Raw genomic sequence first — 23,856 nt, forward strand, 5'->3', positions numbered from 1 at the left:
CTTCTTGAGCAGGCGCTGTCTGAAGTAGTTGGACCGGACTCCAGCCACGTAGGCGTCCCGGAAGGCGAGTTCCATGTGTTGGGAGGCCGTGACAGCCTTATAGTTGCAGCTTCTCGTGAGGACTTTGAAGTCGCGTAGGTACTCCTCCAGCGATTCCCCGGGGCTTTGGTGGTGAGGAGATGCCGTGCGAACACTTCATTCACCGGCCTCGTGTATTGGTGCTTCAGCATCGCGAGCGCGTCTGCGTATGTGGTCGCTTCCTCGAGTTGCACGGAGATTCGATGGCTCCCCCGGGCATGGAGAAGGCTCAGCTTCTGATCGTGGAGGCTGAGGGCAAGGAGGAGGTGGCGAGGTAGGCCTCAATACATCGGAGCCAGTGTGGAAAAATCCCTTTGGCTTCCGTGGCCTGTGGGTCGAGTTCCAGTTGGTCAGGTTTGAGGGGTGCTTCCATTGCGATGCTGTAGTTGATTAAAGTGATGTGACCATCAAATCACACGAGACAGAGTTAAAGTGAACAGTGGCTTGAATCAACAAGAACAGTTCCTGCCTGCGACTGCTCTGCACTGAGAGCCGCCTACAGGGCAGCTGCCCTTTACACCTCCCCTCAAGGGGGCGGACCCACAAGGGCACTAACAAGATACAACTGGTGTAGTACAGTACAATGGTCCATAGGTGGAGCCCACATGGGCAACAGCATAGTACAATGTAGTACAGTGGTGAATGGCTACCATAATACATTCACCACAGATCGCTCCCATGAAATGTGATAGGACTTTTTCTTGTTTAAAAAGCTGTATCAATGCAAGAACACTTTATTTAAAAAAATGAATTTATTACAAACGTGTGTCATAACAGGTTACAGCGAACAAACACCCCGGGAAACATACTTCCCAACAATCAACTGTACAGTCTGTACAGATTTTTCCCCTTTTTCACCCCCCCCCATGGCAAGCTGCCCCTCAAACACGGTCACAAACATCCCCCACTTTTCCTCAAACCCCCCTGAAGAACCCCTTAGCTAATACTTTATCTTCGCTAACCGCAGGAAGTCGTACAGGTCACCCAACCAAGCTGCTACCCCCGGTGGCGATGCCGACCACCACTCCAGCAAAATTCGTCGCCGTGCAATCAGAGCGGCGAAGGCGAAGACATCGGCCTTCCTCCTCTCCATGAGCTCCGGCTTCTCTGAAACCCCAAACATTGCCATCAAAGGGTCCAGGTCCTCCACCTCCTCCACTATCCTGGCTAAGACTGCGAACACTCCCGCCCAGAACCTTCCCAATTTTTCACAACCCCAAAACATGTGCATGTGATTCGCTGTCCCCTGCCCACACCTCTCACACTCATCTGCTACCCCCTGAAAGAACCCAATCATTCTCGCCCGAGTCATATGCACCCTGTGCACCACCTTAAACTGTATCAGGCTCGTCCTTGCACAAGAGGAAGTCTCATTTACCCTACGCAGTGCCTCACTCCATGCTCCCCAATTGATCTTCCCTCCCAACACCTCTTCCCATTTCTCATTGATCTTCACCACCCGCTCGCCTCCCTGCTCCCCAGCCACTTGTATATATCCCCAATTCTTCCCTCCCCTTCCACATCCAGAAGCAGCAGTCGCTCCAGCAGGGTGTATCCCGGCAACCTAGGGAACCCCCTCCAGACCTTTTGCGCAAAGTCCCTAACCTGCAGATACCTGAACTCACTTCCCCTCGGCAGCTCTACCCTCTCCCTTAGCTCCTCCTGGAGGAGGGTGTAGAAGGGGTGAGCAAATTTGCAGATGACACTAAAGTCGGTGGAGTTATGGACAGTGCGGAAGGATGTTGCAGGTTACAGAGGGACATAGATAAGCTGCAGAGCTGGGCTGAGAGGTGGCAAATGGAGTTTAATGCAGAAAAGTGTGAGGTGATTCACTTTGGAAGGAGTAACAGGAATACAGAGTACTGGGCTAATGGTAAGATTCTTGGTAATGTGGATGAGCTGAGAAATCTCGGTGTCCATGTACATAGATCCCTGAAAGTTGCCACCCAGGTTGATAGGGTTGTTAAGAAGGCGTATGGTGTGTTAGCTTTTATTGGTAGAGGGATTGGGTTTCGGAGCCATGAGGTCATGTTGCAGCTGTACAAAACTCTGGTGCGGCCGCATTTGGAGTATTGCGTGCAGTTCTGGTCGCCGCATTATAGGAAGGATGTGGAAGCATTAGAAAGGGTGCAGAGGAGATTTACCAGGATGTTGCCTGGTATGGAGGGGAAGATTTTATGAGGAAAGGCTGAGGGATTTGAGGCTGTTTTCATTAGAGAGAAGAAGGTTAAGAGGTGACTTAATTGAGGCATACAAGATGATCAGAGGATTAGATAGGGTGGACATTGAGAGCCTTTTTCCTCGGATGGTGTTGGCTAGCACAAGGGGACATAGCTTTAAATTGAGGGGAGATAGATATAGGACAGATGTCAGAGGTAGGTTCCTTACTCCGAGAGTAGTAAGGGCGTGGAATGCCCTGCCTGCAACAGTAGTGGACTCGCTAACACTAAGGGCATTTAAATGGTCATTGGATAAACATATGGATGATAAGGGAATAGTGTAGGTGGGCTAGTTTCACAGGTTGGCGCAACATCGAAGGCCAAAGGGCCTCACTGCGCTGTAATGTTCTATATTCTATGTCGCAAATTAACACTGTTGATAGACCATCATCAATGATTCCTTGTCTGTGAACACAAAGACTTTATTTAACTACAGCTATAGATAGAATGTCACAATTAATGGAATTGTGTTCCTGTAGGAATGTATTGTTGATGAGGATTGCAGGAAGGACCATTTCTGCTGGGTAGATGTGTTGGAGTCAAAGTGCCTTCTACGGAGAACAGAGGAGGAGGCAAGTACTGTCAATCATATTGTGGTTTCAAACTCATTGTCGGGATGGGGATGTCAATGGTATTTAATGTTCATCCCCAGCTACCCATAGAAGGTGATGACGTGTGTTCCTGAAGTACTGGTAGTGAGCTACATAACATTACATATCATTACACTGATATGTTTGCTTCACAGCGCCAGGGACCCAGGTTTGATTCCCGGCTTGGGTCCCTGTCCGTGCGGAGTCTGCACGTTCTCCCTGTGTCTGCGTGGGTTTCCTCCGGGTGCTCCGGTTTCCTCTTACAAGTCCCGAAAGATGTGCTGTTAGGTAATTTGGACATTTTGAATTCTCCCTCTTGTGTACCCGAACAGGTGCCGGAATGTGGCGACTAGGGGCTTTTCACAGTAACTTAATTGCAGTGTTAATGTAAGCTTGCTTGTGACAATAAATATTATTTAAAAAGAGCCATCATTGATGTAGATCTGCCGTCACACACTGAGCCCAGACTGGGTTAGGAAAGCAGATTCCTTTTCCAAAGGGACATCACTGAGCCAGGTGGGTCTTTATGTTCTCGAGTTCATAGAATTTACAGTGCAGAAGGAGGCCATTCAGCCCATCAAGTCTGCACCGGCTCTTGGAAAGAGCACCTAAGAGTTGCATGACCACTTTTACTTCCAGATTTTTGAAACTGAATTCAAATTTGATACTGTCCTGGGATCATCTTCTGTGGGTTACTAGTCCACTGATAGAACTACTATCCGACATAGAATATACAACAAAGAAACAGGTCATTGGACTCAACTAGCCTGTTAGTGTTCCACTAGTCTCCTCCCATTCCCTTTGCCTCACCTCAGCTTCCCAGCATCTCTTTAAATTCCCTTTTCTCTCATGTATTCATCTAGTTCCCTTTTGAAATGAATGTGGCATTGCCAGTGTCACCCCTGTCCCGAAAACAAATACATGAATGATTTATCATCAATTTTCAGAATGCTTCCTTTGCTCTACAAGTTTCCTGATTGTGTTGACCGTAAAATTATTCTGAATTTCTTTAGAATTGCACTCGAGATGGAGAATGTTATTCGGATCATTTGTGTATCTGGGGACAATGCCGAGCGGGTGCAGTGAAAGGACAGACTGGCTCTATCTGTGAGCAGCAACGTGACTGCAGGGCGAACCTCTGCTGTGCCTTCTACACTTGTGAGTTGTGAGATACATGCGCTGGAACCCGATCATTCTGTTTAAACCTCCCTCCACACAAACTCCTCCATAATGTCAAAACATAGAGCATATCGCCAGGTCTAACCAGTATCAGTTTAAGGACTTGTATAATATCCAACGTGCATCTTAGCTTAGATAATCCATGGAATCTCTACAGGGCAGTAGGCCATTCGGCCCATTGAGCCTGCACCGACTCTCTGAAAGGGCACTCTTCCAAGGCCCACTCCCACGCCCTATCCCGTAACTGTGATCATGGCCAATCCACCGAACCACGAAGAGGAAATTTTAGAGCATTACCGATCCATCTAACATCTGTGGCACTGCTATCAAATGTAACTGTTTTAGAAGAATTAAACCATTTAAAGTTTTGTTTTCCAGACGTGGAGATGAAAATGTTATAGCAGCAGACAATTTTCAAAGTTTCCACCGCAGACAGTAATTATATTTTTTAAATATTTCCAATTGAGGGGCAATTTAACCACCACCGGCCAATCCGCCTACCCTGCACATTTATAGGTTGTGGGGGTGAGACCCGTGTAGAAATGAAATGAAATGAAAATCGCTTATTGTCAAGAGTAGGCTTCAATGAAGTTACTGTGAAAAGCCCCTAGTCACCACATTCCGGCGCCTGTTTGGGGAGGCTGGGATGGGAATTGAACCGTGCTGCTGGCCACACGGGGAGAATGTGCAAACTCCACACGGACAGTGACCCAGGGTTGGATCGAACCCGGATCCTTGGTGCTGTAAGGCAGCAGCGCTACTGACTGTGCCACCGTGCCGCTCCCTGACAGCAATTATATTCTAATTGACTGTGTCACCTTACAGCAAATTTAAAAAAAAATAAAAATTTAGTGCACCCAATTTTTTTTTTTCCAATTAAGGGGCAATTTAGCGTGGCCAATCCACCTACCCTGCACATCTTTGGGTTGTGGGGGTGAAACCCACGCAAACACGGGGAGAACGTGCAAAACCGTACAGCAATTAAGCTCTAATTGGCCTTTGGCACTGTCAAAGCACAAAGAACCGTACAGCACAGGAACAGACCCTTCGACCCTCCAAGCCTGCGCTGACCATGATGCCTGTCTAAACTACAACCTTCTGCACTTCCGGAGTCTGTATTCCTCTATTCCCATCCTGTACATGTATTCGTCAACATGCCTCTTAAGCGTCGCTGTTGTATCTGCTTCCACCACCTCCCCCAGCAGCGGTTCCAGGCACTCACCACCCTCTGTGTTTTTAAAAAAAAAAACTTGCCTCACACATCTCCTCTAAACCTTTCCCCCTCGCACTTTAAACCTATGTCCCCTAGTAATTGCATTTTACTAGGAAAAACTTTGAGGAAAAAACATCTGACTATCCACTCTGTCCATGCCCCTCATAATTTAGTAAAATTCTTATCTGATCTCCCCTCAACCTCCATTGTTCCAGTGTAAACAATCCGCGTTTATTATGGCTCTCCTCATAGCTAATGCCCTCCAGACCAGGCAACATCCTGGTAAACCTCTTCTCCAAAGTATCCACACCCTCCTGGTAGTGTGGCGACCAGAATTGTATGCAATATTCCAAATGTGGCCTCAGTAAGATTTTGTAAAGCTGCAGTATGACTTGCCAATTTTTATACTCAATGCTCTGACCCATGAAGGCAAGCATGCCATATGGCGCCTTGACTACCTAACCATCTTCGTTGCCACTTTCCATGATCTGTGGACCGGTACGCCCAGTGTTCTCTGCCTGTCAATACTCCCGAAGGTTCTACCATTTACTGTATAATTCCCACCTATATCAGATTTTCCAACGTGCATTACCTCACGTTTGTCCAGGTTAAATTCCATCTGCCATTTCTCCGCCCAAGTCTCCAACTGATCTATATTTTGCCGTATTCTTGACAATCCTCTTCACTATCTGCAACTCCCCCAATGTTTGTGTTATCCGCAAATTTACTAATCAGACCAGTTGCATTTTCCTCCAATCGTTTATATATAGTACAAACTGTAAAGTTCCCAGCACTGATCACTGCAGAATACCACAAGTCACAGCCCTCCATTCAGAAATACACCCTTCCACCGCTACTCTCTGTCTTCTATGACCGAGCCAGTTCTCTATCCATTTTGCCAGCTCACTTCTGATCCCATGTGACTTCACTTTCTGTACCAGAGTGCCATGAGGGACCTTGTCAAAGGCCTTACTGAAGTCCATGTAGACGATATTCACTGCCCTACCGTCGTCAATCATCTTAGTCACTTCCTCAAAAAACTCGGATCAAGTTAGTGAGACACGACCTCCCCTTCACAAACCCATGCTGCCTATCGCTTACAATTTGTTGCCAAATGTGAGTAAATCCTGTCCCTAAGGATCTTCTCCAATAATTTCCCGACCACCGATGTAAGACTCACCAGTCTGTAATTTCCTGAATTATCTCTGCTGCCCTTCTTAAACAAAGGAACAACATTGGCTTTTCTCCAGTCCTCTGTGGCCTCGCCTCTAGCCAGTGAGGATGCAAAGATTTCTGTCAAGGCCCCAGCAATTTCCTCCCTTGCCTCCCTCAGTATTCTGGGGTAGATCTCATTAGGCCCTGGGGACTTAACTACCTTAATACTTGTAAACACGACCAACACTTCCGACAGCAACATGACCCAGTCTATCCACACACCCTACCCTCGACTCATCATCAAATCAGTCCTTCTCTTTGGTGAATACTGATGCAAAGTACTCATTTAGTACCTCGCCCATTTCCTCTGGCTCCACGCATAGATTCCCTCCTCTGTCCTTGGTGGGCCAATCCTTTCCCTGGCTACCCTCTTGCTCTTTATATGCATATAAAATGTCTTTGGATTAATAACAGCAGGTCATAGTCACGAGTACTAATCCAAGCTCTAAATTCATCTGCCTTACCTACTACATGTTGAAACAAATGCACTTCATACCACCAGTCCTGCTGTGTTCAGCAACATCTTCCTACTTGCTCATCCACTGAGTCTTACTGGCCCTATTCTCTAGTTTCCCCCTCAGTTATTTCACCTTCTGACCTATTGCTCCAGGTCCCACCCCCCGTCACACTGGTTTAAACCCTCCCGAGTGACGCTAGCAAATCTCCCGGCCAGGATATTTGTGCCCCTCTAGTACAGATGCAACGTGTCCTTCTTGGATAGGTCCCATCTGCCCTGGAAGAGATTCCAATGGTCCAGATATCTGAAACCCTCCCTCCGACACCAGGTCTTCAGCCACATGTTTAGCTGCACTATCTTCCTATTCCTAGCCTCGCAGGCATGTGGCACAGGGAGTAATCCCGAGATTACAAACTTAGAGGTCCTGTTTTTTAACTTGCTACCTAACTCACTGAACTCCCTCTGCTGGACCTCATTGTTCGTCCTGCCTATGTTGTTAGTAACTATGTGTACTACGACTTCTAGCTGTTCACCCTCTCCTTCAGAATTCCCCGTGTCCGTTTAGAGACATCCTTGATCCTGGCACCAAAGCGGCAATGTGCCATCCTGGAGTCCTTTTCACATCCACAGAAGCGCCTATCTGTGCCCCTACCATAGAGTCCCCTATAACTATTGCTCAGCTGAGCTTTGACCCTCCCTGTTGAACAACAGAGCCAGCCGTGGAGCCATTGCTCTGGCTGCTGCTGTTTCCCCTTAACAGGCGATTTCCCCCCCCCCCCCCCCCCAACCAATCTAAAACTGTACATGTTAGAGAAGGGGACAGCCACAGAAGGTTCCTGCACTGACTGCCTGCTCCTTCTAGCGGTTACCCATCTATCTGCCTGCCCCTTGGGTTTGACCTCCTGGCTTATGACGCTTTTCACCACCAGCATACCCTGAAGTGCATCCAACTGCTGCTCCAACCGATCCATGTGGGTACGCGTCCTGCAGAGGTAATTTTCCGGAACGCTGGAAGCGTCATGGATCTCCCACATCTCACAGATAAAGCAATTTACACTGCTGACTGACATTTCTAGCACTAATTAATTAATTAAAAAATAAATAAGTATCAAACAGTTACAATTAACTATATGGTCCCTGGTGCTAGATTTCTACCGTAAATATTAAATGTTAAATACACTAATCTTCACCTTCTGGCTTAGTTACTCCTCTACTTAGTTCATTTTGGTTTTCATTTTTTGTTTCAAATTTAGTGCAGATTCCTGTGATGTCACTTTTCAGTTTTGTTTTTGTTTCAGTGGAATGCCCGAGGTAGGTTTTCATACTTGCAACTCCGATGCTCCACCTCTCCCACTCTGTTCCATCACCACTCCCCAATGACTACCCTACAGCAGTTTTCAAAACTTATTTCATGGCATATTATTGTCACTGGCTCGGCAAGTATTTATTGCCATTCCTAATGATCCTTGAGAAGGTGGTGGTGAAACTGCTGTAGTCCATGTGATGTTGGTACAGCAACAGTGTTGTTGGGAAGGGAGTTCCTGGATTTTGACCCAGTGACAGTGAAGGAAGAGCAATACAGTTCCAAGTCAGGATGGTGAGTGGCTTGGAGGGGAAGTTGCAGGTGATGGTGATCAAATACATCTGCTGCCTTTGTCCTTCCAGGTGGTAAAGGTCATGGGTTTGGAAGGTGCTATTGAAGGAGTCTTGGTGAGTTCCTGCGGTGCATCTTGTAGATGGTACACACTGATGCAACTGTGCATTGTTAGAGGATGGAATGAATATTTAAGCTGGTGGGTGGAGTGCGAACACATGGGTTGTAATGAATGGTGTAGAACTTATTGGATGGTGTTGGACCTGTACTCATTCAGGCAAGTGGAGAGTATCCCATCGTGACTTCAGCCTCATAGATGGTGGACGGATTTCGGGGAGGCACGAGGAAATTACGTGTTGCCAAATTCCCAGCCTTTAACCCGCTCTTGTAGCCATTGTATTTATATAGCTGGTCCAGTTCAGTTTCTTGTCAACAATAGATCCCAGGGCCTTTAAAGGGGGGATTCAGCGATAGTAATGCCCTTATATGTCATGGGTAATTCTCTTTTGTTGGAGGTTGTGGTTGCCTGGCATTTGTAGAGACACAAATACAACTCGCTACTTATCAGCCAAACCCTGAATGTTGTTCAGGTCATGCTGCACATGGGCAAGGACTTCTTCAGTATCTGAAGAGTTGCGAATGGTGCCGAGCATTGTTCAATCATCGGCGAACTTCTAACCTTATGAAGTAGCTGAAGATGGTTGGGACTAGGATACTACCCTGACGACCTCTTGCAGCGATGTTCTGGGACTGAGATGATTGATCTCCAGCAACCGCAACATCTTCCTTTATACTAGGTATGGCTCAAACCAGTGAAGGTTTTTCCCCACCCGACTCTCATTCATTCACTCCGGTTTTGCTCGAGCTCCTTGATACCACACGGTCAAATGTGGCCTTAATGTCGAGGGCAGTCGCTCTCATCTCACCTGTTAAACCGTGATTGGCCGAGGATTGTGTCTGCTTACAGCAATTACATTTAGTAGACTTAAAGGGACAGGCCAACCCCAAAATACATTTTGTTTTATGGTTTAATGCTTTTGTCCATCCCAAAACTGTTCATGATCTGACCTGGAATGAACAATAAATGGAACCTTTGTAAATACCTATCTCCATTATTAGTAAACTCCGAAAAGTCAAGTTTGTTTGTTTGCCAGCTATGTTAAGAGAGGTTTGAGTATTTGTTAAACGGCTGTTGTCCAAATCTTCACTGACATTGTCAGAAAGTGTCTTTTGATTTCACTCAGATCTGTTGTTTCCTGTGTGCATCCCTCTGTCCACCAAGGGACGACCCTGCCATGATCCGAGACACCGATTGTTGGACCTCATCACTTGGGAGATGGAGCCAGAAGGAGCTTTAGAGCACTGTCCCTGCTCGAAGGGTCTGATGTGTCAACCTAAAGGGTAGGTGTCTGTGCATCCGGGATTGCTTTGGTGTTGGTATGATGAGAATGGGTCTGATTTTAACTCGAAACCTAGGTTTACAACTGCAGTTTCCTACATTAAAAAAAGTTGCCCTTAATTAATTTATTTGGTATGAAGTTCTGGATGTACATTTGTTTTTTTAAATGATCAAAATCATTTAAGTGGGAAGACAATGGGGGGGGGAAAAAAGGGCTTCAGTAAAGTTAGATCATTAATGCAGAGCAAATTGTATCCTTCTCGTCGCCAAGTCAAAGTGCATTTATATCAGGGAATAATTCGGGTGTTGACTGCACGTAATCAGCTCTTGGCTCAGCAGTAGGATTCCAGCTCCTCATGACCAAGAATAAAGGAGTTTTTAGCAATGTGAAGACAAAAGAGCTGCTGGAGGGACTCTGGGCTCCTGCATTCCTCGAGCCCCAATGTACAATGTTGTGGCAGAGAAAGGTCATTTGGAAATGCTTGCAGGGAAACTCCAGGCAACTTGATAGGATCTGCAACTGGAGATCCAGTGGTGTGGTGGTAATGTCACTGGGCTAGTAATCCAGGGGGCCAGGCTAATGCTCTGGGGACAGGGGTTCAAATCCCACCACGGCTGATGGAATTTAAATGTCATTAATAAAAATAACTGCAACTGAATGTTAGCCTCAGTAATGACAGCCATGAAAGATCCATTGGCTGTTGTAAAGAACCAGTTTGGTTCTTTTCGGGAAGGAAATCTGCCCTCCTTACCCAGTCTGGGCTACATGTGATTCCAGACCCCCAGCAAAGGCAGAGCAAGCCACTCAGTTCAAGAGGAATTAGGCATGGGCTCATGGAAGGAAAAAAGGCAAGGAAGCACTGGGAAGCAACTTCCTATCAGCACATGCCCACAGAAAGAAGGTTCCAAGGAGTCCTCCTCATTCCATCAGAATCAGTAGGAGGGCATTTTAAAAAAGGGATTGCACAAATACGTAACGGGTTGAAGGCTACGAATTTATAAAATGCATACACTAATCTGATGAAGAAAATCTCCACATAGGTGGACACAGCGGGAACTAGCGGGATTTGAAATGTTGTGCAGAAAGAGCAAAATCTAACCAATAGGCTTTAAGTTGCTTTTGAAAATAGTCGGGTGGCACAGTGGTTAGCACTGCTCGCCCATGGTGCCGAGGACCCTGGCTCTGTCCCAGCCCTGGGACATATCGCACCCACCCTGGGACATATTACACCCCCCCCCACCATCCCATGCCAAACACAGCCCGGGCCAGTGGATTGGCCATGCTAAATTGTCCCTTGATTGGGGGATGGATAAAACTTAAAAGCTCTCAATCAGAACCCTGGGCTCAGAGACAAACTTAAATGGTGCCTTATGTTAGGGTTTATTTAATCCAGTGAAAGCTTTAATTGATGTACAATTCCATGTTCCTTCCGTATTAAACTTCCCCTCCCCCTCACCACCCCAGATAAAAAGGGCAATTAGTAAACTGAGGAAAAACATCTGCTCAGCACATATATAGATGGCTGTTATCTATGCCTCTCATTGGCAAAGTCATCATCAATGCAGTCTATTTATAAAACTCTTCAAGTGTATAGACTTAAAGAGTCTTTAAGGGCAGGCACTGAGCTGTAATTAGATTGCCAGAATTATTTTTATTATTGTGGCAGCAGTGGTATGGATAATGTAAACATCAATATAACTTCATGGTGCCTTACAGTATAGAAGGCCATTCGGCCCCATGTGCCTCGGAGGGCTTTGGCAAGTTATACAATTAGTCCCAAATCCCTGAAGCCCTGAATATTCTTCCTTCAAATATATTGTTCGTTCCTTTGAAAAATTATGATTCTATTAGATTTAATTTTCATACATACACTGATGGCACCCAGTCCCATCCTCTCTCCCCTCCTCTAATGTTGTTAAATTATCAGACTGCTCGTCCGACAGCCAGCACTGCATGAGCAGAAACTTCCTCCAATTAAATATTACGCATTTCTTGCATCCTGAGGGAATGCTACATTGTCAGAAGGGCATCCTTGAGGGGGCACCGCACTGTCGGAATGCCTGCACTAGGGCAGCGCTGGACAGTGTCGGAGGGCCAGCACCAGGGGAGCGCTGCACCGTCTGAGGGCCGGCACCAGGGGAGCGCTGCACTGTCGGAGGGCCGGCACCAGGGGAGCGCTGCACTGTCGGAGGGCCGGCACCAGGGGAGCGCTGCACTGTGGGAGGGCCAGCACCAGGGGAGCGCTGCACTGTCGGAGGGCCGGCACCAGGGGAGCGCTGCACTGTGGGAGGGCCAGCACCAGGGGAGCGCTGGGCACTGTGGGAGGGCCGGCACCAGGGGAGCGCTGCACTGTGGGAGGGCCAGCACTAGGGGAGCGCTGGGCACTGTCGGAGGGCCGGCACCAGGGGAGCGCTGCACTGTGGGAGGGCCAACACCAGGAGAGCGCTGCACTGTGGGAGGGCCAGCACCAGGGGAGCGCTGGGCACTGTGGGAGGGCCGGCACCAGGAGAGCGCTGCACTGTCGGAGGGCCGGCACCTGGGGAGCGCTGCACTGTCGGAGGGCCGGCACCAGGGGAGCGCTGCACTGTGGGAGGGCCAGCACCAGGGGAGCGCTGCACTGTCGGAGGGCCGGCACCAGGGGAGCGCTGCACTGTGGGAGGGCCAGCACCAGGGGAGCGCTGGGCACTGTGGGAGGGCCGGCACCAGGGGAGCGCTGCACTGTGGGAGGGCCAGCACTAAGGGAGCGCTGGGCACTGTCGGAGGGCCGGCACCAGGGGAGCGCTGCACTGTGGGAGGGCCGGCACCAGGGGAGCGCTGCACTGTCTGAGGGCCGGCACTAGGGCAGCGCTGGACAGTGTCGGAGGGCCAGCACCAGGGGAGCGCTGCACCGTCTGAGGGCCGGCACCAGGGGAGCGCTGCACTGTCGGAGGGCCAGCACCAGGGGAGCGCTGCACTGTGGGAGGGCCGGCACCAGGGGAGCGCTGCACTGTCGGAGGGCCGGCACCAGGGGAGCGCTGCACTGTGGGAGGGCCAGCACCAGGGGAGCGCTGGGCACTGTGGGAGGGCCGGCACCAGGGGAGCGCTGCACTGTGGGAGGGCCAACACCAGGAGAGCGCTGCACTGTGGGAGGGCCAGCACCAGGGGAGCGCTGGGCACTGTGGGAGGGCCGGCACCAGGAGAGCGCTGCACTGTCGGAGGGCCGGCACCTGGGGAGCGCTGCACTGTCGGAGGGCCGGCACCAGGGGAGCGCTGGGCACTGTGGGAGGGCCGGCACCAGGGAAGCGCTGCACTGTGGGAGGGCCGGCACCAGGGAAGCGCTGCACTGTCGGAGCGCCAGCACCAGGGGAGCGCTGCACTGCGGGAGGGCCAGCACCAGGGGAGCGCTGCACTGTCGGAGGGCCAGCACCAGGGGAGCGCTGCACTGTCGGAGCGCCAGCACCAGGGGAGCGCTGCACTGCGGGAGGGCCAGCACCAGGAGAGCGCTGCACTGCGGGAGGGCCGGCACCAGGGGAGCGCTGCACTGTGGGAGGGCCGGCACCAGGAGAGCGCTGCACTGTGGGAGGGCCGGCACCAGGGGAGCGCTGGGCACTGCGGGAGGGCCGGCACCAGGGGAGCGCTGGGCACTGTCGGAGGGCCAGCACCAGGGGAGCGCTGCACTGTCGGAGGGCCGGCACTAGGGGAGCGCTGCACTGTGGGAGGCCAGCACCAGGGGAGCGCTGCACTGTGGGAGGGCCGGCACCAGGGGAGAGCTGCACTGCGGGAGGGCCAGCACCAGGAGAGCGCTGCACTGTCTGAGGGCCGGCACCAGGGGAGCGCTGGGCACTGTGGGAGGGCCGGCACCAGGAGAGCGCTGCACTGTGGGAGGGCCAGCACTAGGGGAGCGCTGCACTGTCGGAGGGCCGGCACCAGGGGAGCGATGCACTGTGGGAGGGCCAGCACTAGGGGAGCGCTGCACTGTCGGAGGGCCGGCACCAGGGGAGCGCTGCACTGTCGGAGGGCCGGCACCAGGGGAGCGCTGCACTGTGGGAGGCCAGCACCAGGGGAGCGCTGCACTGTGGGAGGGCCGGCACCGGGGGAGCACTGCACTGTGGGAGGGCCGGCACCAGGGGAGCGCTGCACTGTCGGAGGGCCAGCACCAGGGCAGCGCCGCACTGTCGGAGGGCCGGCACCAGGGGAGCGCTGCACTGTCGGAGGGCCGGCACCAGGGGAGAGCTGCACTGTGGGAGGGCCAGCACCAGGAGAGCGCTGCACTGCGGGAGGGCCAGCACCAGGAGAGCGCTGCACTGTCTGAGGGCCGGCACCAGGGGAGCGCTGCACTGTGGGAGGGCCAGCACCAGGAGAGCGCTGCACTTTCTGAGGGCGCTGCACCTGTCGGAGGGCGCTGCACCGTCGGAGGGCTGCACTGTGGGAGGGCCAGCACCAGGGGAGCGCTGCACTGTGGGAGGGCCAGCACCGTCGGAGAGCGCTGCACCGTGGGAGGGCCAGCACCAGGAGAGCGCTGCACTGCGGGAGGGCCAGCACCAGGAGAGCGCTGCACTGTGGGAGGGCCAGCACCAGGAGAGCGCTGCACTGCGGGAGGGCCAGCACCAGGGGAGCGCTGCACTGTCTGAGGCGCCGCACCAGGGGAGCGCTGCACTGTGGGAGGGCCAGCACCAGGAGAGCGCTGCACTTTCTGAGGGCGCTGCACCTGTCGAGGGCGCTGCATCCGTCGGAGGGCTGCACTGTGGGAGGGCCAGCACCAGGGGAGCGCTGCACTGTGGGAGGGGCCAGCACCGTCGGAGAGCGCTGCACCGTGGAGGGCAGCACCAGGAGAGCGCTGCACTTTTCTGAGGGCGCTGCACCTGTCGGGAGGGCGCTGCACCGTCGGAGGGCTGCACTGCGGGAGGCCAGCACCAGGGGAGAGCTGCACCGTGGGAGGCCAGCACCAGGAGAGCGCTGCACTGTCGGAGGGCCAGCACCAGGGGAGCGCTGCACTGTCGGAGGGCCGGCACCAGGGGAGCGCTGCACTGTCGGAGGGCCAGCACCAGGAGAGCGCTGCACTGTGGGAGGGCCAGCACCAGGAGAGCGCTGCACTGTCGGAGGGCCAGCACCAGGGGAGCGCTGCACTGTCGGAAGGCCGGCACCAGGGGAGCGCTGCACTGTCGGAGGGCCGGCACCAGGAGAGCGCTGCAATGTCGGAGGGCCAGCACCAGGGGAGCGCTGCACTTTGGGAGGGCCAGCACCAGGGGAGCGCTGCACTGCGGGAGGGCCAGCACCAGGGGAGCGCTGCACTGTTGGAGGGCCGGCACCAGGGGAGCGCTGGGCACTGTCGGAGGGCCGGCACCAGGGGAGCGCTGCACTGTCGGAGGGCCAGCACCAGGGGAGCGCTGCACTGCGGGAGGGCCAGCACCAGGGGAGCGCTGCACTGTTGGAGGGCCAGCACCAGGAGAGCGCTGCACTGTGGGAGGGCAGCACAAGGGGAGCGCTGCACTGTCGGAGGGCCGGCACCAGGAGAGCGCTGCACCGTCGGAGGGCCAGCACCAGGGGAGCGCTGGGCACTGTCGGAGAGCCGTCACCAGGGGAGCTCTGCACTGTCGGTGGGCCAGCACCAGGGGAGCGCTGCACTGCGGGAGGACTGGCACCAGGGGAGCGCTGCACCATCGGTGGGCCAGCACCAGGGGAGCGCTGCACTGTCGGAGGAGCCTTCATTTGGATTGCAGTTTGAAAATTTGAATTATTTTTTTCAATCTGGAATAGAAAAGCTGGTCTCTGTAAAAGTGGCCAAGGAAACTGTTGAATTGCACAACAAGCAAATTGGTTTCATAATATCCTTTTGGGAAGGAAACCTGCCATCTTTGCCAGCATGATCAAGTCTGTATGTAGCTCCTATCCCACACAACATGGTTGACTCTTAACTCTCCTCTGAAATAATGTAGCAAGTCCCTCAGCTGTGGAAGGGATGGGCATTTAATACTGATCTTGCTAGTGACACCAACACCGAGTGAACAAAGAATATTACAGCACAGGAACAGGCCCTTCGGCCCTCCCAGCCTGCGCCGATCCAGATCCTTTATCTAAACCTGTCTCCTATTTTCCAAGGTCTACTTCCCTCTGTTGCCGCCCATTCATATACCTGTCTAGATGCGTCTGAAATGATGCTATCGTGCCCGCCTCTACCACCTCCGCTGGCAAAGCGTTCCAGGCACCCACCACCCTCTGCGTAAAAAACTTTCCACGCACATCTCCCTTAAACTTTCCCCCTCTCACCTTGAAATCGTGACCCCTTGTAACTGACACCCCCACTCTTGGGAAAAACTTGTTGCTATCCACCCTGTCCATACCTCTCATAATTTTGTAGACCTCAATTAAGAGTGAATTAAAAAAAATAATCATTTAAAGTTCCCTTTAATATAGACACAAACTTCCAGTGAGCAAATAAATACTCAAAACATTTGACTAAAGCTGCAATCGTAAAAAAGACCAAATTCATTCCACATTCTGACAACTGAGCTGCTCACTAAACAAGGTTTCTCTGTTTAAAAATATTTGCAAGTGATAACATGTAAGTTTTCAGCAACATCTTGCATTTACGTTGTGTCTTTTCTATGTCAGAAGTGTCTTGAAGCACTCCACAAAGTTGATGAACAGGAATCTGTTTCTAAACCCAGGCAATTGTCGGTTTTTTTTGTAATTTCAGTGGTATTTGTAGTGGGTAACGGTATTGAGAGATACGGAGAGAAGGGATTAAATGGAATACGGAATGGTTGACTCTTCTTCCTGTCGCCATGTTTGGGATGTGCCAGATGCACATGTATAATATATATGTATACTGTGGTGGATCACAGTCTGTGTAATTCACACTGTTATGTATGATGTACTGTGTCAATGTAAGCTCGGTATCCGAGCAGTTGCGCGGCTCTGCCCATAGGGGGAGATGAGGAGTTTGTACTGGGCTCCACCCTTGGCTCTGCCCATGGCTCCTCCCACTAACTGGATGTATAAAGCTTGGCAGTCGTGAGCCTGCTGCCAGTTCATCTCGTCGCAGGCAGGCTCTGTTGAAAGACTATTAAAACCACTGTTCACTTCCAACCACGTGTCGTGTGAAGCGATGGTCACATCATGTACATTATGCAAAGAGATTGTTAAAATCTTCTTTCATTCTCTCACCATTTTCCTCAGTAAAGCCTTGCTGTCCGTGTGTAAGGATCCTGAGATGGGAACAGTCACAACAGACCCTCCTCAGTATGTGGAAATGGAAGAAATGCTGCTTCCTCCAGTCGTTGCCCTGGAGGGTCCTGGGAATGGGGAGAGTTACACCGACATGAAGCCAGATATGGAAGAGGTGCGGCCTGCAGTGAATGGTCTCTTGGACAAGAGAAATGCAGAACAATACGAGCACGACACTGTGTGAAATATTGCCCGGGCTGAGGATGGTGTAGGAAGTGAACAGAATCGGACTGACAAAGCTAACATTGCTCTTTCATCCAAACCAAGTCTTGTTTCTAAGCAATGGGAACAGCAAGAGCGCTTACAGGCTTAGTAGTTGGTTTATTTTTACAATCCATTGAAAAAAAGTGTTGTTCTAATTGGCATTCTCGCTACACTGGACCTTTTATTGTAACTTCTCCCTTTGGATTGTAACTCTGCCCCAGATGTGTTAACGAATTGGGCTGGAGTGTTTTTTATTGTCGCGCTGGAAACATTAGCATTGGATGTTTGTCATATTTGGAGCATCACAGACTATCAGAGGATTGAGTATGGTTTGGTTTGACTTTTCTAGTACATTCCATTTCTCCAATGCTTTTTTCAGAAATATATTTTAACTGCCAACAGTTTGCTGTTTTTCCTAAAGAAAATATTTTCATAAGTGTGTGTGTAACAGTTGCATTAATCAATAAAAGGACACCTTACAGATATGACATTGGATGATACCCTGGTGTATTATTCTTAGTGCTTACACTGCAGAGACCATAAGACATAGGAGCAGAATTAGGCCATTTGGCCCATCAAGACTGCTCTGCCATTCGATTATGGCTGATATGTTTCTCGTTCCCATTCTCCTGCCTTCTCCCCATAACCCCTGATCCTCTTATTAATCAAGAACCTATCCGTCTCTGTCTTAAAGACACTCAGTGATTTGGCCTCCACAGCCTTCTGCGGCAAAGAGTCCCACAGATTCACCACCCTCTGGCTGAAGAAATTCCTCCTCATCTCTGTTTCAAAGGATCGTCCCTTTAGTCTGAGATTGTGTCCTCTGGTTCTAGTTTTACCTACAAATGAAAAATGTCCACTCTATCCAGGCCTCGCAGTATCCTGTAAGTTTCAATAAAATCCCCCCCTCATCCTTCTAAACTCCCAATGAGTCCTCAACCGTTCCTCGACAAGCTGTTCATTCCAGGTATCATTCTTGTGAATCTCCTCTGGACACTTTCCAAGGCCAGCACAACCTTCCTTTGATACGGGGCCCAAAACTACTCGCAATAATCCAAATGGGGTCTGACCAGAGCCTTATATAGCCTCAGAAGTACATCCCTGGTCTTGTATTCTAGCCCTCTCGACATGAATGCTAACATTGCATTTGCCTTCCTAATTGCTAACTGAACCTGCACATTAACCTTAAGAGAATCGTGAACAAGGACTCCCAAGTCCCTTTGTCCTTCTGATTTCCTAAGCATCTTCCCATTTGGAAAATAGTCTATGCCTCCATTTCTCCTTCCAAAGTAAATAACCTCACACTTTTCCACATTGAATTCCATCTGCCACTTCCTTGCCCACTCTCCTAGCCGGTCCACGTCTTCTGCAGCCCCCTTGCTTCCTCAATACTATTTACTTAGCAACAGTGCCTTCAGTTCCTTCCTCCAGATCATTAATGTATATTGTGAAAAGCTGTGGTCCCAGTGCCGACCCCTGAGGTACACCACTAATCACCGGCTGCCATCCTGAAAAAGACCCCTTTATCCCCACTTTCTGCCTTCTGCCAGTCAGCCAATCCTCTATGCATGCCAGGATCTTACCCTTAACACCATGGGCTCTTAACGTATTTAACAGTCTCCTATGTGGCACCTTGTCAAAGGCTTCTGGAAATCTAAATAAATCACATCCACTGGTTCTCCTTTGTCTAACTTCCTTGTTACTTCCTCAAAGAACTCTTAACAGATTTGTCAGACAAGACCTCCCCTTGACGAAGCCGTGCTGTAAGTTTCAATAAGATCCCCCCTCATCCTTCTAAACTCCAATGAGTACAGACCCAGAGTCCTCAACTGCTCATATGACAAGCCCTTCATTCCGTGGATCATTCTTGTGAATTTCCTCTGGGCCCTTTCCAAGGCCAGCACATCCTTCCTTAGATTTGGGGCCCAAAACCGCTTGCAATAATCCAAATGGGGTCTGACCAGAAACTTGTACAGCCTCAGAAGTACATCTCTGGTCAAAGGCCTGGAAATTCAAACAGATCGCATCCACTGGCTCTCCTTTGTCTAACTTCCTTGTTACCTCCTCAAAGAACTCTTAACAGATTTGTCAGGCATGACGTCCCCTTTATGAGTCCGTGCTGACGTGCCCTATTTTATCATGCACTTCGAAGTATTCCACAATCTCATCTTTAATAATACTCTAAAATCTTGCCAATGACCAAAGTCAGGCTAACCGGCCTATAATTTCCCATCTTTTGCCTCCCCTTCTTAAACAGGGGTGTTGCATTAGCCACTTTCCACTCCTTTGGGACCCTCCCTGCCTCCAGTGATTCCTGAAAGTACACCACCAAAGCTTTCAGCTTCCCCAGCACCTTCTTTGCGATGATCGCTACACTCACCTCTGACCCCTGACTCTCTTGAAGTTCTGGTATGACTGGTGTCTTCCACCATGAAGACTGATGCAAAGTACCTGTTCAGTTCCTCTGCCATTTCTTTGTCCCTATCACGACTACTCCAGCCTCATGTTCGTGGTCCAATGGCCATTCTTGCCTCTTTCTCACCTGTATATCAAAAAAATCTCTCGCAATCTAAAAAATATAAAGTTTTCGAGGCCAAGGAAATTTAAGGATGTGCGATAAGGTGGGAAAAAGAAGCTGAGGGAAAAGAGCGGAGAACATAATCCAGATTGACTCTGCAGGTTCATGTTCACCCGAGGATACAGCCAGGTCATCAGTTAACAATGCTGCTTTCTTTCAGTCCTCCAAAGATTTGACTGCACAGTTGGAGGTGCTGCCAAACTGAGGCTCAGTCTGCCCTTTCAAAAAGATTCTTTAGCATAACTTTGAAGAGTTTGTGTGGGATTCTCCTCGGGTCCAAACAATATTTTCCCTCAACCAACAGTAATACATGAACTGGTAATTGATCTAATTTCTATTTTATTATTCGTTCAAGGGGTGGAGGTGTCACTAGCTAGGTCAGCATTCATTTCCCATCCCAAATTGTCCTCCAACAGAGTTGCTTGCTACGGCATACAAGAGTCAACCACGTTGCAGTGGGTCTCCAGTCACATGTTGGCCAGACCAGACAAGGACAGCAGATTTCGTTCCCTAAAGGACACTAGCGAACGAGGTGGGGTTTTACGACAATTGACAGTAAATTCATGGTCATTAATAGACTGTTAATTCTGTAGTTCTATTGAATTCAGATTGCACCACCTGCCATGGTGGGATTCGAGCCCAGGGCCCCAGAACATTGCCCTGGGTCTCTGGATTACTAGTTCAACAATACCACTACACCCTCTATTTCTATTTGTGGGAGCTTGCTATGGGCAATTTGTTAAGCAGTTTAGAATGAGGGTGTGGGGGAGGAATACTAACTAACCAACCCTCACCACTTGTACCTTGACCATCAATTTGCTTTGTGCACAGAGGCTGAGGGATGAGCTGGAGAAACTGTACTCAGCAGTTCAGTGTATGGTGTTGCCAGGATAGTATCTGAAAGACAAAGCACAGATGCCTCATTGAAGTATTATAAAAAGTATGACGCTGAGTCACATATAGGGATTATAGGTAAGCTGGTCAAAGAGGTAGATTTAATAAGTGCCCTAAAGGAGGAATGCGATGTAAAGAGGTGCAGGCAGAGAATTCCAGAGCTTGGGGTCGAGGCAATTGAAAGCACAGCCACCAATGGTGTCGCAATTATAATTGGGAATGCACAAAAAGGGGGGAGGGAGAGAAAGAGAGAGAGAGAGTGCAAAGATCTCCAAAAGTTGTGAGGTTGGAGGAAATTAGAGGTAGGGAGTGGCAAGGGTGGGATTTGAAAGCTAAGGATGATAATTTTTTTAAATTAAGACTTGCTTGCCCAGGAGTCAGTGTAGGGCAGTGAGCACAGGGGTGATAGGGAAATGGCACTTACTGTGAGTTAAAGGCTGTTATTTCAGAGGATGGTGACTTAACACGTCAAAACTTCAGTATCTGCAGGCATTGCCTCCTGTCCTACCATCCCTTCCATTAACAACCATCCCTTAATCATTAAAAAAATCAAATATCCTTCTCAGCTTATACTTCAAGACGATAGCGTCGACTCTCACAGCCTATCCTCGTAAACAAGAGTTCAAAGATTTGGTATTGTCCTGTTATCTCTTTGCATTCACTTCACAGCCTCAACATCTTCAAGTGCATGTCCAAAATTGGTCACAGTAAGTCAAAGGTTGCATACAATGGCAGCATTATTCTCAGGATGGAGATGATTTGATGATTCTCCCAGCAATCGTGCATGGTGGAGACCACATTGCTGTTAACTGATTACCTTTGATTTATATTGTGTAACAATCCTCCACTTGTGCACTTTGCTAGAGAAATAGAGGAGACAATCAACATTCTGCAGTCCTGAATTGTTTGTTGCAGTTCATTGTTTGAAAATTAACTCTAAAATAAGCTGTTTGCTGCATGAAGCTCACGCTCACCCTGCCTGCCTTGCCCTCACCCTGCCTGCCTCGCCCTCACCCTGCCTGCCTCGCCCTCACCCTGCCTTCCTCGCCCTCACCCTGCCTGCCCTGCGCTCACCCCGCCTGCCCCGCGCTCACCCAGCCTGCCCCGCGCTCACCCTGCCTGCCTCGCCCTCACCCTGCCTGCCCCGCGCTCACCCTGCCTACCTCGCGCTCACCCTGCCTGCCTCGCCTGCCTGCCTCGCCCTCACCCTGCCTGCCCCGCGCTCACCCTGCCTACCTCGCGCTCACCCTGCCTGCCTCGCCCTCACCCTGCCTGCCTCGCCCTCACCCTGCCTGCCCCGCCCTCACCCTGCCTGCCTCGCCCTCACCCTGCCTGCCTCGCCCTCACCCTGCCTGCCTCGCCCTCACCCTGCCTGCCTCGCCCTCACCCTGCCTGCCTCGCCCTCACCCTGCCTGCCTCGCCCTCACCCTGCCTGCCCCGCCCTCACCCTGCCTGCCCCGCCCTCACCCCGCCTGCCCCGCCCTCACCCCGCCTGCCTCGCCCTCACCCTGCATGCCCCGCGCTCACCCCGCCTGCCTCACGCTCACCCTGCCTGCCCCGCGCTCACCCCGCCTGCCTCGCCCTCACCCCGCCTGCCTCGCCCTCACCCCGCCTGCTTCGCCCTCACCCCGCCTGCCTCACCCTCACCCCGCCTGCCTCGCCCCGCCTGCTTCGCCCCTCGCCCCGCCTGCCTCGCCCTCACCCCGCCTGCCTCGCCCTCACCCTGCCTGCCTCGCCCTCACCCCGCCTGCCTCGCCCTCACCCCGCCTGCCTCGCCCTCACCCCGCCTGCCTTGCCCTCACGCTCACCCTGCCTGCCTCGCCCTCACGCTCACCCTGCCTGCCTCGCCCCGCCTGCTTCGCCCTCACCCCGCCTGCCTCGCCCTCACCCCGCCTGCCTCGCCCTCACCCCGCCTGCCTCGCCCTCACCCCGCCTGCTTCACGCTCACCCTGCCTGCCTCGCCCCGCCTGCTTCGCCCTCGCCCCACCTGCCTCGCCCTCACCCTGCCTGCCCCGCCCTCACCCCGCCTGCCCCGCCCTCACCCCGCCTGTCCCGCCCTCACCCCGCCTGTCCCGCCCTCACCCCGCCTGTCCCGCCCTCACCCCGCCTGCCTCGCCCTCACCCCGCCTGCCTCGCCCTCACCCCGCCTGCCTCGCCCTCACCCCGCCTGCCTCGCCCTCACCCCGCCTGCTTCGCCCTCACCCCGCCTGCCTCACGCTCACCCTGCCTGCCTCGCCCCGCCTGCTTCGCCCTCGCCCCGCCTGCCTCGCCCTCACCCCGCCTGCCTCGCGCTCACCCTGCCTGCCTCGCCCTCACCCCGCCTGCCTCGCCCTCACCCCGCCTGCCTCGCCCTCACCCCGCCTGCCTCGCCCTCACGCTCACCCTGCCTGCCTTGCCCTCACGCTCACCCTGCCTGCCTCGCCCCGCCTGCTTCGCCCTCGCCCCGCCTGCCTCGCCCTCACCCCGCCTGCCTCGCCCTCACCCCGCCTGCCTCGCCCTCACCCCGCCTGCCTCGCCCTCACCCCGCCTGCTTCACGCTCACCCTGCCTGCCTCGCCCCGCCTGCCTCGCCCTCACCCTGCCTGCCCCGCCCTCACCCCGCCTGCCCCGCCCTCACCCCGCCTGCCCCGCCCTCACCCCGCCTGCCCCGCCCTCACCCCGCCTGTCCCGCCCTCACCCCGCCTGCCTCGCCCTCACCCCGCCTGCCTCACGCTCACCCTGCCTGCCTCGCCCCGCCTGCTTCGCCCTCACCCCGCCTGCCTCACGCTCACCCTGCCTGCCTCGCCCCGCCTGCTTCGCCCTCACCCCGCCTGCCTCACGCTCACCCTGCCTGCCTCGCCCCGCCTGCCTCGCCCTCGCCCCGCCTGCTTCGCCCTCGCCCCGCCTGCCTCGCCCTCACCCCACCTGCCCCGCCCTCACCCCACCTGCCTCGCCCTCACCCCGCCTGCCTCGCCCTCACCCCGCCTGCCTCGCCCTCACCCCGCCTGCCTCGCCCTCACCCCGCCTGCCTCGTCCTCACCCCACCTGCCT

General features: G+C 52.5%; 1 protein-coding gene across 3 annotated transcripts in view; it reads left to right on the plus strand.

Moving 5' to 3' along the window:
- Positions 1-17,845, plus strand: part of dkk3b (dickkopf WNT signaling pathway inhibitor 3b) — a 49,168-nt gene extending 31,323 nt beyond the window's left edge. For 2 of the 3 annotated variants that reach the window (XM_038807972.1, XM_038807969.1), the window contains 4 exons: positions 2,777-2,869; positions 3,901-4,045; positions 9,790-9,946; positions 17,104-17,845. In XM_038807972.1, the coding sequence (XP_038663900.1) occupies positions 2,777-2,869; positions 3,901-4,045; positions 9,790-9,946; positions 17,104-17,335 (627 nt within the window). In that variant the 3' untranslated portion in view covers positions 17,336-17,845. The remainder of the gene's footprint in view (positions 1-2,776; positions 2,870-3,900; positions 4,046-9,789; positions 9,947-17,103) is intronic. The other variant, XM_038807971.1, reaches the window with a different exon arrangement.
- Positions 17,846-23,856: the final 6,011 nt, after the last annotated feature.

The sequence above is a fragment of the Scyliorhinus canicula genome, chromosome 9 (assembly GCF_902713615.1).
Source record: "Scyliorhinus canicula chromosome 9, sScyCan1.1, whole genome shotgun sequence".
Classification (NCBI taxonomy): Eukaryota; Metazoa; Chordata; class Chondrichthyes; order Carcharhiniformes; family Scyliorhinidae; genus Scyliorhinus; species Scyliorhinus canicula.